Below are 16433 nucleotides of genomic sequence, written 5' to 3' on the forward strand. Positions count from 1 at the left end.
TTTTTTTGTTTTTTTTTTTGTTTTTTTTTTTTAATTTATTTATTCATGATAGTCACAGAGAGAGAGAGAAAGAGAGGCAGAGACACAGGCAGAGGGAGAAGCAGGCTCCATGCACCGGGAGCCCGATGTGGGATTTGATCCCGGGTCTCCAGGATCGCGCCCTGGGCCAAAGGCAGGCACCAAACCACTGCGCCACCCAGGGATCCCCAGAAAGAGATGTTAACTAAGCTTAATGTGGTAATCATTTCATAGTATATACATGAATCAGATCATAATGTTACATGTCAGTTATATCCCAATAAAGCTGGGAGGAAAATCATTTTTTTCAAAAAAGATAACTAAACAGGACTGAACTTCAATGAGCTTGAGACCATGAAGACTCAAGCTGGAGCCACAGTGGTAGTTGAGAGAATAAAAGATAATAGATTGGTCTGATTCATAGAAGTCATTGAAAAGTTAGTGAACCTATTTTATCCTGATGTTTTAGACAAGAGGGAATAATAATGATTGTTTCTTGAACAAAAAAATCATAAAAAGAGAAATTTGGTGATATAGATACAGGTTAATAGGGACAGGAGGGAAAATCCTGGAGGATGGGAGACTAGGTAGGAAGAGGACCTTCTTTTTTTATCCTGCCATTTCATGATACCCAGTGATGAAAATGTGGACCATGCTCATATCATAGAAAGGGAATGAGCTATATATGAGACTTTTTGGGGAAATGAACACTGACACATGATGCCTAAAGAGTGATAAATCAATAGTCAATATGCCTGCTCTCCTGAGCCCCAGGGACTGGCTGACCAGTGTCATTGATGGAACTGGAGAAGTTTGCCTGGAATGTTAAGTGTCACTTTGGACATGTTAAGTTTCAGAAGACAGCAAGACACCCAGATTGTGATGTGAGCACACAAGTAGAAGTACAGAACTAGAGCTAATGTGGAAAGTCAAATTAAGAAATGCAAACAGGTGATGAGAACTGAGGACTTAACTCTTGAGAATGAGTGCTTATGATAAGGGTATGCATTATGGGGTCACAGTACACAAACAGCCTGAGTAGAAGGTACCAAACAGCAGTGGGATAAAAGCCAACGCAAGAATTTCAGGCAGCAAAATAGGGAAAGTTCTTAGGGAAATGCCATTATCATTATCGCGATAATGATATAAGGAACCTTTTAATGTGATTACTGCGTGTCCTAAGGTCTTTCAACATAAAAACACGTTCCTCCCCAGAACCTTTAAAATAGCAAACGCTATTGTTATCCCTACTTTATAGATGAGAAAGCTTGGCACGGAGGGTTAAGCAATTTATCCAAGATTACACAATTTGAAGAAGTTGGAACTGAAATTCAAACACAAGCATTGTGTTTTCAAAGCCTGCATCCTTAACCTCCCACGCCATATGGTTATAATATCCACGATGGTGTTTTAATTGCATCGTTTGACTTCCATCTTATGTAAGTTTCTTGAAAAGGAGTTAATTAATTAACAGTTTAAAAAGTGGAAACTAGGAAGTCAACAGATGGCTGGACAGTGATTGGATAATCCCTTTCAGCACACAAGAACATGGAATTCTCTAGGGTAAGGCAGAGAAAAGGAAGAATAGAGCTTCTGGTCTATTTTTTCTTTCTCCTCTCTCTCCATATACTGTTAGCTGTTGAAACGGGAAAATTGTCCACTTTAAAGAGAGTGGGGGAATTTTCTAGTGCTTTCTCTATACTGTAAATGTCTGTGTCCTTATTTTTATACCAGGAAAGATAGTTTATCCGAATTGTCAATCAAAAATTTGTATTAAAAATCATTGCTTTCTTAATTTTCATTAATAAATGAGAGATTGCAAAAGAGTAGGGTTTCTGAAATAGCATCAACATGGGCATTACTAGAGTATATTTAGTCCGGGAGCCCAAGGGCCTGCATTTCTCTCTGGAGAGACTCAGGTCTTAGAGCAGGAGTTATGGACTGGAACCCTTCCCTCTGGAGAAGATACACAAGACTTCTTTGACACTGGGTTTAAAGAATGCTTTCCCATTGCCTGGGAGAGGACTTTGTTCCCATTTTCCATGCTTTTCCGGGTTCCCCCAGCCTTTCTGACATCTCCATTGTTTAAGGAAAAGGCAGAAGAAAATAGTTCCCAGCCCTCCAGTATAAGAAGGGTAAGGCACCTGCTAGCTGCCTCAGCTGTCCTGGGGAAAGCTGGAGCAGGTCTTCCTTTAATGAGACTGTGAATGGATGTCATCTAAATACTCTTCTTGAAGCACAATCTGCTCAAGTGAAGTGGCTGCTTAAAAACTTTCAATATTTTCCCATTTTAACAGAGTAAAATTCTTAGCCTTGTATTTAGGACCCTCCATGATTTGGGCCCATGCAGTGTATGTCCAACCTTGTTACCTGTATGCTCCCTTTTTTGGTTGGGCAAGCTGACCTATTCCATTTCTACTCCATGCCCCCACTTGCCTGTGGCTATGTTTATCCTGATGCCTACGGGGGTGCCTCCTCCACTTTCTAATCTCTAGTATCACTGCCCCCCCCTTACGTGCTGCAGACAGTGTTCATCCAAATACTATCTCCACCGTGCAGCCTTACTGAGCTCATCTGAACTCCCAGATTATTTTATCACCAGTTCTCATTTTATCTATATTCTAGATATTTGTGTGCATATATTATCTTCCTTATACATTCTGGGCAGAATTTGTACCTAATTTAACTTTGTATCATCCATTTCACCTACTCTTAACATCAGAGGAAGTTAAAACATAAAGGTCACTTGCAATAATATGTCTTTTTTAAAAACTTCTCCTTTCTCCGTGCCCTGGTAAATAAGTGAAGCTAGAACAGGTCCAGGTCTCCCAATTTTCAGCCCAGGACTTACCCTCCAACAGCAGTGGTTATCCCCCTGGCTTGTGTTTTAGAATCACGGGACATCACCCATGGTGCTTTTAGAAATAATTCTGATCTGGAAGCCTCAAACTATAGAATTTAGAACCTCAGGAGTGCAGCCCAGACATCAGCATTATTCAGGTCTCCCAACATGATTCTAATTGTACAACCAAGATTAGTAATAAATTCCCCACAGCATGATGGCCCTTGGACCATTCTTGCTTTGCTAGGTAATTCTGTTAATTTGAGAAACTTGTATTTTTTCACATAAAGAAAATTTTAAAGTAGAAAAGTGCTAAATGTGCGATGATAGTAGAGCACTTTTTGTTTTGCTTACAACAGTAGCTTATGTAATTGTTTAACTTTTCAGATATTTCGAAAGAAAGCAGTGGAACTTGGGGTGAAATTGTTACCTGCATTTCATACTCCATCTGGAATACCTTGGGCATTGCTGAATATAAAAAGGTAAAACTCTTCATTTTAACAACATATATTTTTTTAATTTGGAACATGCAATACCGTGATTTAACTGAATGGATAATTACTTGTATGATGTCAATGACTGATACCACTGGCAGTCTTGGCATCCATCTGTGAGTGGAAGCTATTAGTTTTCCAGTGCTCCTTGGCCTTACGGGGGTCCCTGTCACGAGATGGCATGACCCTAACAGGGTCATCCAAGCCAAACATGATTTGAGATCTTCGTTATTTCATGGTGATAGTACATTTCGTTTCTCTATAGATACGAAGAGCATCCCTTTATCTTTAAAATTGTCACCAAAGCATTTCATTTCCAAAGAGTCCATCCAGTTCCTAAGAGCACTTACTTCAGTTAGGCCTCTGGCAGAGTAATTGCAGAGCTTAGAGCCTTGGACTGATCAGATCTCCCCTGTAAGGGGTGACAAAAGGGGAGCACCTGGGGCTACCCTGCCCACATCTGTAAAGGAGAGAAGGGAACTGCCCTGCCGACCCAGATTAGCCAGACCTGCTCGTGCTTGGGTGGAGAATCTTGTTATGCTAAGTCCATGGGAATTTTGCTCTGAGAAAACCGGGATTAAACGGACTTTCTGGTACTTTCCCAAGGAGTAGTTTGAATTTTCACAATAGCTTCAACATTTTGTCAATCAACAGTTTTATCTTAAACTTCCTTCTTAACTCCTTCTTCCCCATAAGTAATTAATTGCTTATGTAACTCTTTGTGTTGATGGTGATAATGATGATAACTATAGCTATTTTATCATCATGAAATATGAAGCTTTGTTTTAGGCTCTGGGCATGTATTGCAACATTCAATCCCACAATAACCCAATAAGGTCCATACTGTTGTTATCTCCATTTTACTAACAGAAACTAATAAGGAACTTGTGTTGCAGAGAAATTAAGTAACTTGCCCAACATCATACTGTCTGTTAATGGTAGAGATAAAATATGTGCTTAGACGTTTATACACACATTGATGCATAGGCACAAACGAAAGGGCTTCCTTGGTTTAGAAACACCAAGAGGATGTACAGGGTGGTTTGGCAGGATTAATGCACGTTTATTCTTAATTATTTCTTTTAGTGACTTTCCTAAAATTAATCTTTAAAAATCATGAAATTAATTATTTGGTTAATAAATCAGCTAAATGTCATGCTTTGTTTTCATTTGTATGTTATGTATCTGTGCCTTGAAATCACCCTGTACCTGTGTATAAGTGTGTGTGTGCTCTCGCCTGTGTGTGTAAGTGTGTGTGTGTTTGGGGCTGGGGTATTGTAGAGCAGTGAGACAGGGAGAGAACACACAGCTAGGCCATGTACTCTATTATATATTGTGATGTCTCAGGATCCATTTATCCCTTTAGGGGTCTTACAGTTTTCTCTGTCACCTTAAGATCATAGCATCTGCTACAGGGACTTAAAGCAGGAGGGGGTATATGCTTGGCCTGGAGGCAGGATGGTGTTTGTTTGGAGGACCATGAGTTTTTTATTTAGCTCATATAGATCACTTATAATAACCTTCCATATCTTTGGACTTTGTATTTATAGATAGTATTCTGACCTAGAAACTAATCTGCTCCCTGAAATAAGACCTGGTTACAAAAACACTGCACATTTAACACTTTTTTTTGTCCTATTTACCCTCTGAAAAAAATGATATGAGAATAATAATACGTTGATTTCAATGGTTATCAGGAGACCTGGTTCTAGGTCCAGGTGTCTTTAGAGCAGTCATTTCAACCCTCCAGGATTATTTGTAAACGGAAGTTAGGCCTACTTCGGTAGTTGTTTTGTGAACCTTTACAGGCTTATAGGCCCCTTTGAAATTCAGATGAAACATGGCTCTCTCCTCATAAAATGCACATTCCTGAGTACACATATTTTTACATAATTTCCAAAAGCAAACAGTACCATTGGAGCCCACCTAGAACCTAAGAACCCTAAGCTTAAAATTCTGGAGTGAATGATCATTCCAACCTTCTACTCTAAGATTCTGTGGAGCTAGTTCATAATGCTTCTTGGAAAGTATTGAAATTAAGTAAGTCCCAACTAAAACTAGCAGAGAGAGGTGTGCATCTACATCTTTGCAGAAGTTCAGCCAATTATTGTAGGGTGCTGATATCATTCAGTTAGTTCTAGCCTCTTTTAAAAAAAAGCATAAGAAATTAGATTATTTTAAAGCCTATTTAATTTTACTTAGTGTTTATTTCTAATAGCCAAGATGATTTTACTTCAGTTAAATCTATCCTCAGTGTAGAAAAATATGGAGACATTTTTCAGTACATGAAGAAATACTTCTAAAAACTATTAATCCTCTGTTGACTTTCATATCTATACCTCTTAGAAATTCATTAACTGGGGCATTATGCTTTTTTAATAAAACGTTATTTTGAATTTACAGTATCTTACATTAGATTTTTTTAATTTCGGAGATTACAGGATAATTATATATGGTAAAAATGAATGTGCCATTTTATTTATGTATTCTCTAATATTTTCATGTCAAACAAGAGGAAATTAGGTGACCCTTTGACAGTTGATGGGAACACTTAAATTCTTCCTGGCGATCTGTATGAATTTTTTGATCATACATTTTATCTATTCTCAATCCCATTTATGAAATAGCGGTAACTTACCCAAATGCAGAGAATAAGCCATGGCAAAATTAATAGTACGATTAATACACTAAAATGCCTTGTATCCCTTTGCCCAATCAAGTGTACTCATTGAATCCATTCTCCTTCCAGCTGTGAGGTTTATTTATCATCTTAGAGAATATCCTCTAGGAGAAGAAGACAGAGTTTCATATTTATCTGCAATAACTACATTTCAGGATGTGCTGTTCCTGTCAGCCTGTACATATATGCTGTTTCCTCTGAATATCTATATTTTTACAGTATGGGCTAGAGGATAAAGGACAGCTGGCAGGGAACTTCTTTTCTAGTTTTTTAAAGACTGTCACCAGTAGAATTTTCAAAAGAGAGGAGAAAAAAATATGTCTGGCAAAAGCAGATTTTCTTAATTATCTTCTCAGAATAAGGGAGTGTCTGTGGAATGATGCCCACAAGAAAAAAGTGCTTGAGGATGCTTTTTAGAAGAGCTACATACTCACTGTTGACTGGCTTTGAGAATTTGGGCAATAATTAAAATGGGAGAGGTATAGAATATACTGTCTGTAATATCATAGTCGTCTTCCCTCTCAATTCTGAAAATACAGATGCTGCCCTTTGCCAACACCTATATGTTAACAAAAAAAATGTGAACATGTTGGTGTTATCCATTCTCATCCCTCTAGTATTCACATCATTGCCTGAAGATAATTGGTTTCTTTACCTTCTCTTTGTAAGAAATAAACATTTATTTTAGTCGCTGCTGTGATGAAGTTTCCATGCTAGGTCCTGGGAAGATTTTCCTGTTTCTCTTCACTTTATTTAAAAAGATAACAGACATAGTCTTTCCCTCAGGGTATTCAGAGCCTGGTTGGTAAAGCACAATATATATTTTATATGTTACTATATTATACACTCATGTAATTGACAAACGTAAGATTGTGCCAAGGAGAGATACTAAGTCCTCACTGAGTTGAATTTAAAGCAAGCGGTTAGTTTGAATTGGGGAGGTTGATGCATTTGGAGCCAAAACACCAATAAGCCAAATTGGATTTCAGCATTTGTACAAACTGAGAAGAGCAGGACTTCTAAATTATTTACTCATATTCTACCTTAGGAATTCTGTCCCAAAATCTGTTCAGAAAAAAAAAAAGTAATTATCTCTTTTGCTACATCTGTAATAATTCTTAGTTTCAGAGCTGCTATATTTAAGTTGTAAAGTTAATCGGAATTGTGACTTAGTGGTAATTTGAACAGATACCTAGTGTTATTATACACAGGACCTGTTTGGACCAACATACTGGCTTTACCAGTACGATAGTAGAATGAAGATACAGGAGTTATATCGCACCTCTGCTAAAAGGAAAGCGTTGCCTTTTCAGTAGATTAGATTTTTGGTAGAACTCAATTTCTCTAATGTGAAAAATGTCAAAATTTGACGCCTGATTTTATTATTACTGTGAACAGGAGGCCCTCTGCATTCTTTTCCTCTACCCTACAGAAGAAAAATCGCCTCTGTGGTTTGTGAAATCAGGCATTCCACCATTTCCATATTCCTAGGTGTAAGTCAAGTGTAGGTAGAGTAAACTTATTAAATTTAGGGGTTTTCTCCAGTGTGTTCTTAATTTAAAATAATATAGCTAATGTTCCCATTATTCATTTCTATCACAGGGCATGCAGTCTAGGCATTCCTAATAATTATTCTGTCTTTCTTGATAAATGAGTTAGTTTTAGCTATATACTATTTTATCACTTGTTTCTCTCTTGGTGGATTTTTCTAAAAACTGACACTCCCAACACTTGCCTGGTGGTTATATTAGGTTGGTGGAATGTCTACAGTGTGCGCTTTTGTGGCGCACATCAAGGAATGTGCTGGGAAATGACTGATCTCCTTTCCAGCTCTCATTAGGCAGCAAGGTGATGAATGAACAGAACTCTCTCACCTGTTTTTATTTCCTGCTTTGTAAAGCCTTATTTACTGACTACTCTAATTACCAACACAAATGCATACTCTATCATTAGTTACATTGCAATTTGTATTATTATTATAATTAAATTGCAAATTGCTTTACTTTAACTGAAATGGGACCTTAATTAAGAATAGTACATAGCTTAATGTTTTCTAATAGTGAAAGAGATTATCCTGTGTGATGCACGTGTACCATGTATATTGTAACAAAAGGCGGTAGCCCCTTTATTGCATTCTATTTTGGTGGTGTAAAGTGCTTAAATATTGATTGTAGTTGGTTTTAATCGACACAGACTATGAAAGACGGTCTAATTAGACCAAATATCTTTTAAAATATTTTCCATACATCTCCCTGTGTTTTATTTTGGACAGTTGAAACATGGATGTCCACATTACTAAATTTATAAAAGCAGAATATGGTTTCATACTTGAACATCATAAGAATAATATTTTTTAAAAAATCAAGAAACACATTTTTAGCATGAGTATGACAAACTTATATTTAAGGATTTGCTAATATTCTGAAGCAAAATAGCAATTATGCTAAAAAAGGTTCTGTAGAAGTGATACAGCCTGAGTGTAAAATCAGAGTTGTGTCTTATTCTCTTTTATTTATATGTTTTATGGATCTGTTAAGAATTCAAAGAGGAGTCCAGCCAACTTTAGGAAAGAAAGAATTCTGGTCTTTCTAAGCATCTTAAGCTAACCTCCTCTGTGTCTTTATTTTTTCTGAATGAATGTTTTATTAAATTGGACTTCCCTCTTTTATCTATTTTAATTCTTTTGGCCATTTGTACTTTTTTGGAAATAGTAGTAACCATATCTTAAGGTTTTAATACTGACATGTACAAAGTTATTAATAGGAGACATTAGAATATTAGTACCATAGTTAAAGCTACTATTTATTAATATTGTCGATATAGCTCTTGGTCTTGGATTATTCATTAAACTGAGTTTGTGTTCTCATAAATTAAATTAAAATAATGGCAATAATCATACTTATTCTGATGACCTCATAAAGCTTTCGTGAAAATCTAATGAATTAATTGCAAGAAGAGATTTATCATTTTAAAGTGATAAGAAATAAAGGTAAATTGAAATTATTATTAATTTATGGTCTTGTTCTCAGTTTTCATTATAAAATTATTTCATTATAAAATTATATATCATTATATACACACTCACACACACACACATATGATAATATATAGCTAAAACTAATTTGGTTTTGATGCCTCTTTAAGACAGTATGATAGCCATTCAATCTTTCTAACCCATTCTCAAGTCCCATTTTCCAGGTCAGGAAGAGAGATGGTATTGGTAGAACCAGCTGGGAGTATGGAGAGAATGTCTCCATGTAGTACATACAGGATTCTGGTAGCTCCATACTGTATTTCCTTAAGGACTTACTATTTTTTTAGATAATTTTGGAATTCGCCTGTAGGACCAAAACTCATTTTTCTAAAATTGTACTTATTGGTGAATTATCTCCTCTAGAAATAAGAACTGCTCCATCCATAAGATTTAAGAAGAGTGTGAGGCAATAAAATGCAATGTTCTTTTCACAAGTCCCACATATTAATTAGTATTCTATTAATATGGCACAAACCTTGTCTGTGAAAATATATATATGTATTCTGGCTGTAAACATCCACACAGCCCTCTTTCCTAATTCTTAAGCTGCCCAACTTGTGTTGAGAGCCCAACTGCTGTGGTTACCTTCTATCAATGATTCTCAGCCTTTCCAGTGCTTGAAAATAACTAGGGCATTTAAAAGTATATATTATTGCTGCCTCCCTCTCTACCAGTCTGTTTCATTTGGCTTGGAATGAGGTCCTGGCATTTTTCAAGCCTTCCTCAGCCATTCCAATATTCCGCTGGGGTTGAGAATCACTGCTTTAAGTCTAGTGTGTATGTATATCCTGAGGATTCCAGCTTCATTCCTCTTCTCACTTAACTTTGAAAACACTTCTCTGTCCATTGATGGTCAATTTAACATTGAAATATAGAAATATTAGAAAATTGGTTTGAAAATATCCAGCGTTAATAGAACAATAGTTCTCAAATTTTAGAGTATGTAAGAATTGCCTAGAGGGTTTCTTAAAAACACATATAGCTGGACTCCACCCACAGAGTTTCTGTGGACAGGTTTTTGGTAAAGGCTCAATAATTTGCATTCCTCATGGGATCCCAGCCAATGCAGAAGCGAATGCTTCAACCACACTTTAAGAACCATTGTAATAGGGGATCCCTGGGTGGCGCAGCGGTTTGGCGCCTGCCTTTGGCCCAGGGCGCGATCCTGGAGACCTGGGATCGAATCCCACGTCGGGCTCCTGGTGCATGGAGCCTGCTTCTCCCTCTGCCTGTGTCTCTGCCTCTCTCTCTCTCTCTGTATGACTATCATAAATAAATAAAAAAATTAAAAAAAAAAAAAAAAAGAACCATTGTAATATAAGAAATGAACCATCAGAGCTATTTAGATTCTTAAATCTCAGAGCTGCTCAGTGAAGCCCCCAATTCCAAACATCTTTTGGGGGAGGGGGGCGGTGAGGAGTGTGGGGGTTTCTGTTTCTATGACTAGTTTACTTTTGTTATTACCCAACACTTTCACTTAACTCTAAGCAGTTTGTTGCTGCTTCTGAAAAGCCGCTAATTCCAGACAATTACCCAAAAAGAATTTACATGTTCCTTTTTCCCATGTACTCTTAATTTTTTTTTAAACCTATAAGACTAGAAAGCAAATGTTGGTGCATTTTAGCATAGAGGGAGGAAAAAAGGCATTTTTAATTAGGGACTTCGGGGTAATTTAGAAAGGAGAATCATTTCTGTAAAGTCATGCCATGGCTCAGGCAAAGCAACTTTATTTTAAGCAGCTGGTGACCTGCCCCTGTACCTGAGGGCGTTCCAGAGCCAAAGAGGCTGTGATCATCTTCCCAGAGGAAGGGGGGGGGGGGGGGACGGCAACCTAGGCTTCTTCTGAATCATTTAATTCTCTCACCAAGCTTCATATCACTACATCTATACCAGGCACTCAGTAGCTTGACCAAACTAAAGGCTTTTATTTATTCCAAGTGGACAATAAAGGTAGCAGTGCTTAATTTAAATGTCCTTTGTGTATATCCTCCTTTTTTGAGACTTAAGAGACAAGCAGTTCTGAACAAAGGATGCTTTGCTATTTCTTAGTCATTGTGAGGCAGTAAGAATTTGAAGAACCTAAAGGTGCCTGAACTGTTCCATTTCTTCCCACTCCCCTGGCTGTAATTGAAGTTAATACCCAGGTAAATGAGATTTTCCATGTCTTTTATTCCCTGGAGGAGGAAGCAGACCACATCTACATCTGTCTTTGAACACAGGCTTTCACAGTCCTCATTACTTCTCTACACCACCCCACCCTCTTGCTTCATGAATGCCCATCTGCCACAGATCACTTCAGTTGTGCTTCTGGTAGGGAATGGGAGAAAATTGACATGTGAAAGGAGTAAAGCGGCTAATGTTCTATTCAACCATGGCTTAGATGCTGAAATTTTTTTTTTCTGTATTTCCTTAAGGACCTACAGTTAAGGTTAAATTACAGCATATGAGTAATTAAAGTGCAGAAATTTATCAAAGGTGATGTGTAGGCAATTGAAAGACAATCTATCCCAAGAGGGCTCCTTAAATCTCTTTAAAAATGACTTGTGGTATGTGGGAAGTCTGTTAAGAGGCCTTCCTCACTTTTCAGTTTTTGGCAGATAGATCCTTAATACAAAATCCATGAGACTGGTTGTTAAATATGACCACTGCTTTCCCCACAGCATTCCCACTGTTTAAGCAGTTAACTCACCAGGGCAATTTTAAGGACAATTATAGTTATTTGAATGCAACAAACTCAGTGGCTTTCATCTCAAGTTTTTCAAAGGCGCAGAACTAGTATTTTACAGATTCGGCTTTGTTTGCTATATTCACACAATCGGTGGCAAATCAGACTTGGCAATTTGAAATGTATTCGGTGTCCAGGACTTAAATTAGGAACAAGTCAGAACACATAATTCATACAATGACTTTATAGGTCAGCAGTGGAATAATCTTTTCAAGGAGCTTGCTATCCTGGGTTTTTAATGAAGCAGCAATCAATTTTTCCTGTGATTAATCTCAAGACCAGGCTCATGTTTTTAGTGTGGGGCAAACCTTTCAAATATCTGATTAATAAAGTTTAATCTAAAAGTTTATGAAATCGTTTGATTAGATGTTTGGAAATCAGCCTAGGTATCAAAGCACTTTCTCAGCCCTTATTATTGTTAATCACTATAAATATTCAATGAACTACTTTGAATCTTTGGGAATTGGAAGATCAATATAAAGTATTTATACTACAGCCAATAGTTTTTAAAGGCTTTATAATCTCTGTGAGTACATTAACCACTCCATGTTTCCTGCTCATGCAGTAATAGTTGTAGCTGATCTGTTCTAAAAATGGGATGAACAATAATTGATTACAGTCTTTTATTAACTAGAAAAAGAAAAGTGATGGAGCAATAATAAGAATTAATTGTAATTTACTAATTTGGAAATTAATGTGCAGCTGGGCATGAGTACAGGCAATGCAATTTGGTGATTTAGCAATCATGACAAACTATCTTCATCTCTAAGGTATAGATCTGCTGGCTTTCCTTTATTTGATTTTTAGTAACAGACCTAGTTTTGGGAAGACTTTATATGAATGCTCATGTTGCCCTTTTATCCTGGAAATGTCAATTGAAGTTTAGCATTATTAATTAGATATTACCTTCCCCCTTTGTCATGTCATGCTATAGTTTTTATGGAACATTTGTACAAAACAGTGATTACTGGTAATTGACCTGCATATGTTGAATAATCTTAAGATGCTACTGAGAGTTTAATGTACCTTGTAAATTGAGAGGCTTCCAATTAAGTCGAGTTCTTAAGATAATCACTTTCAAAACTAATCAAGTAATAGGACATTAGTAAAGCTCTTATTGACTTAATTGTGACAAATTAATAAACAGATCCAGTGCAATTACTATAATGGTCCTATCAGTGAAAACTTTTGCAAAATTTGAACATAAATCTATCCTACCCTCTGGAAGTACAATAAAAGTTACATAAACCATTTTAAAGGTGGGTATCATTCTTAATAACTGTGTGTGAGTACATCGTACAAATCCCTTGGATTTGTTGTGTGTTTCTTTCTTTTTAAGTATGACTACATTTATTTCAAAGGTCAGTGAATCTACTTGCTAAACTCTTAAAACATATTTTATAAGAGATCTTCTGTATGCCATGGACAAAATGATTCAAACACATTTTGGGTTCTCTCATCTCTGTTTTTCTATGCCTGTGACCTGGAGGTTGGTGCCCTCTTTCCTCAGACTACAGAATGTCCTGTCCCACTCTTGGTCCCAAAGAGCTGTCAGCATAGTGCCTTTTTATACCTCATAGACACTCTGCAAATGGGCTTTGGGAAATAAATGAATTATGAATTACAGATTTGCCATAATTTTTTAATATCTGACAGTGCCAATTTCTATCACTTTGCTGATTATGTTAAAGAAAATGGCAGCAGGAAGAACAAGAATATAAGTCCTGCTTTCCCTACCTTAAAAACAGTATGACAAACATAAATATTTCTCAAAACACATCAAACCATGCGTTTAAGATGCTGTGTTTTACAGATATAATTCTATTAAAAATTAACATGATCACATCTCTTCTTTCTCTTCTTTGGTTTTCTCATTTGTTGAAGTGGGACTAATAAATTGTATCCATTTTATTGGGGTAATGTCTGTGACAGAACCCTGAAATTCAAAAAGCCTGTGGTCTTTTAGATCCAAAAGACACTGGAATTTCAGGATCCTGAAATCATCATGGCAGCTCTCCATACCGTCCATTCCTACCACCTGTGTTAAAATTAGACTTCACAAAAGAGGGGATTTTCATGTAAAGAAGTGTGCACACACGCACACATGTATGTGTATATGTGTGTGATAGGTATACACACATCTGTGATTCTAACAAGCCTCCCATGTGCTCAGTTTATAACTCATAGGCTTCCTCAAGGGAAGCATTGTAGGATCCTCATAGCAATTGTCCTTATCTGGAAAGACAAAGGGAAATAAAGTACACAATTGAACTGCCCAGCTGAAGAAGGGTTATTTTTAAACTATTGGAATAAACTAAATGCAATAAGGACTAAAATTGTGATTTCATTAATTGTGAGGCATTAAAATTGTGGGTCTTGAAAATTTTATGTTAACACTGTACAAAGGCAGCACTTTTAGCCACTGATTTACATGTAATTACTGTAGCTAGCCACACGAAGGAATTTGCACCCCACTATTCTATCAGGACCATAAGCTCATGGTTTTTAAGTTTTTTTGCCCTCTTATCAGTAAAATATTTTTGAGCACTTACTCTAGAACATGCACTTTTATTTGTAAATTATATATACATATACCACTGTATTAATACGTGCTATGCATTTAAAAACACTCAAAAGTAAATTTGTAAAGGACAAGAAACAGATGAGGAAAGGAAATATTTTATTAGGAATAAATAATAATTTTAATCAGAGCAGTGTGGTCTTTTTTTTTTTTTTTTTTTTTTTTTAGTGTAAGGCTTGTGATACAATAAGTAGTAGTCAAAGGTCTTATTCTGCATTACTACGTATTTCAAAATTTGATTCTGATGCTGCCCAGAAAAGATTACGAAGTTGTGTTAGTGAGAGAAGAGTGGTACTGGCTGACCTTCCTAAACATGATGTTTGTTTTAAATCCCATCCTTTGATTATGCAAAGAATATTCTTGTAATTCTATCAGAAAATGTCAGTCTTTCCTGATACCATCCTTTGTTCTTGCAAACAAATAGAAAGATAGAAAAACCTCTGGAACTCTTCCTTTAGATTTTAAAGCAGAATAGAAACTTTCATTCTCACGATACAGATATGAGTTGTAATATGATCCACTTTCATAAATATTTTTATAAATGTCCAGTTTCTAAATGATCTTTCCTTAGAGTTCTTTACAAATTCAGATTCTTTTTCCATGTTAAACTGTTACATTTTTTTTCAAGTTGTAGATTAAGTGTGTTGTTTTATTCCTGTTTCTTCTCTTCCTCCTCTCTCTCCTCCTAACTTGTAGGGTAGCATACTACAGACAACCACTTGTCCCAGAAAACTTCAGCAAATAAAGACACTTTTCTTTTTCTGAAATAGCAACTCTTGACTAAATACTTTGCCTCAAGACAATGAGAAAATCTCTGTTGCAAAATATTTTCATGGTCACTGTCCATCTCTTTACAAATTACTGTAATACCACAATTACTCTACTGAGAAAGGTCTTGGGTTTTAAAATTAACTGTATCAATGACATTCTATAGCTCATAAACCACAACATATCAAAAGTCACTGACAGCTGTAGAACATGTGAGGTCCCCTGCTGACCTCTGCTCACTGTGTAATCTCTACAGGAGCATCGTGGGAGTATCTTGTATGAAGCCTTTTACATAAGCACCAAGGGAGGGGAGCGTGAATATCTGAATATTTAATTTGATAAAGCTTTCTTTTTTTCCTTCCAGATAAAAAATTTAGGAATAGCAGCTTTGATAGTTTCTTCCTGCACTCTAATTAAGAGTCTTGCATTCTGCTTCAAAGGCTGCTGCCATAAACAATAAATATCCAAATGTCATTTACCTTTGTCAAGCCCAGACCAATGTCTTATCACTTGGCAGTTTATAATGGGCATATTGTCTCGTTATATTAAGTGGACTTTGATCCTGTTTAGATTACTCTTGAGAATATTTTTTAAATTGGTTTCAAGGGAAGTTCTAAATTACTTTTAACCAGCTCTAAATATTATAAGACTAAATAATCTTGTGGCACACTCTCTGTTATTTGTATTAATTTTCTCCACTTTAAAATGGGTCAGCTGCGGAGGCATGCCTGAAAAGATCATCAATTAGATCAAGAAATTTTCTAAGGTGAATTATTGGTTTTAATATGAAATATACCAGAAAGTGCTTGAAGACATTAATATTTAATATTGATTGGGTAAACACTAAAATGGCTGCAGGTATCCATCTATCCTGGAAGTGTGATATTTTTTTAAATGAACAGCATATTTCGTGCAAGTATGCAAGGTTTTTGCTAGATTCGAAGGGTTTCAAGTTACAGAATTGGCTAATCTGAGTTTCTGAGGCCTATGACTAAGAGTAATTATTTCATATTCATATTTGAAAATGAGATTTCAAAAACTGGAATTTGTAGAGTAAGTGTTGGCTCTATATAGAATTTATAAAGATAATAGATTTACTTTTTGAGTTTTTCTAAAGACAGTAAAACCTAGGTCTCTTTTCAAACAAAAGGTACTGCAAAATGTATTTATTCTTATGTTTATCCTAAAGGAAAAGGGTGTAAAGGGAAGGAGATGGGAAGCAAGAGGAATTATGAGTGTATAAGCTATAGGCAGCCAGACAGCTCATATTAATGCCTTATGTGTCTGCCAT

The 16433-nt window shown here is 36.2% G+C and overlaps 1 protein-coding gene across 1 annotated transcript in view; it reads left to right on the forward strand.

Moving 5' to 3' along the window:
• MAN1A1 (mannosidase alpha class 1A member 1) overlaps positions 1–16433 on the forward strand; it is a 168814-nt gene that overhangs the window by 97747 nt on the left and 54634 nt on the right. The window contains exon 6 of the mRNA XM_072765203.1: positions 3248–3342. Coding sequence (XP_072621304.1) covers positions 3248–3342 — 95 coding nt within the window. The remainder of the gene's footprint in view (positions 1–3247; positions 3343–16433) is intronic.

The sequence above is a fragment of the Vulpes vulpes genome, chromosome 1 (genome assembly GCF_048418805.1).
Source record: "Vulpes vulpes isolate BD-2025 chromosome 1, VulVul3, whole genome shotgun sequence".
Classification (NCBI taxonomy): Eukaryota; Metazoa; Chordata; class Mammalia; order Carnivora; family Canidae; genus Vulpes; species Vulpes vulpes.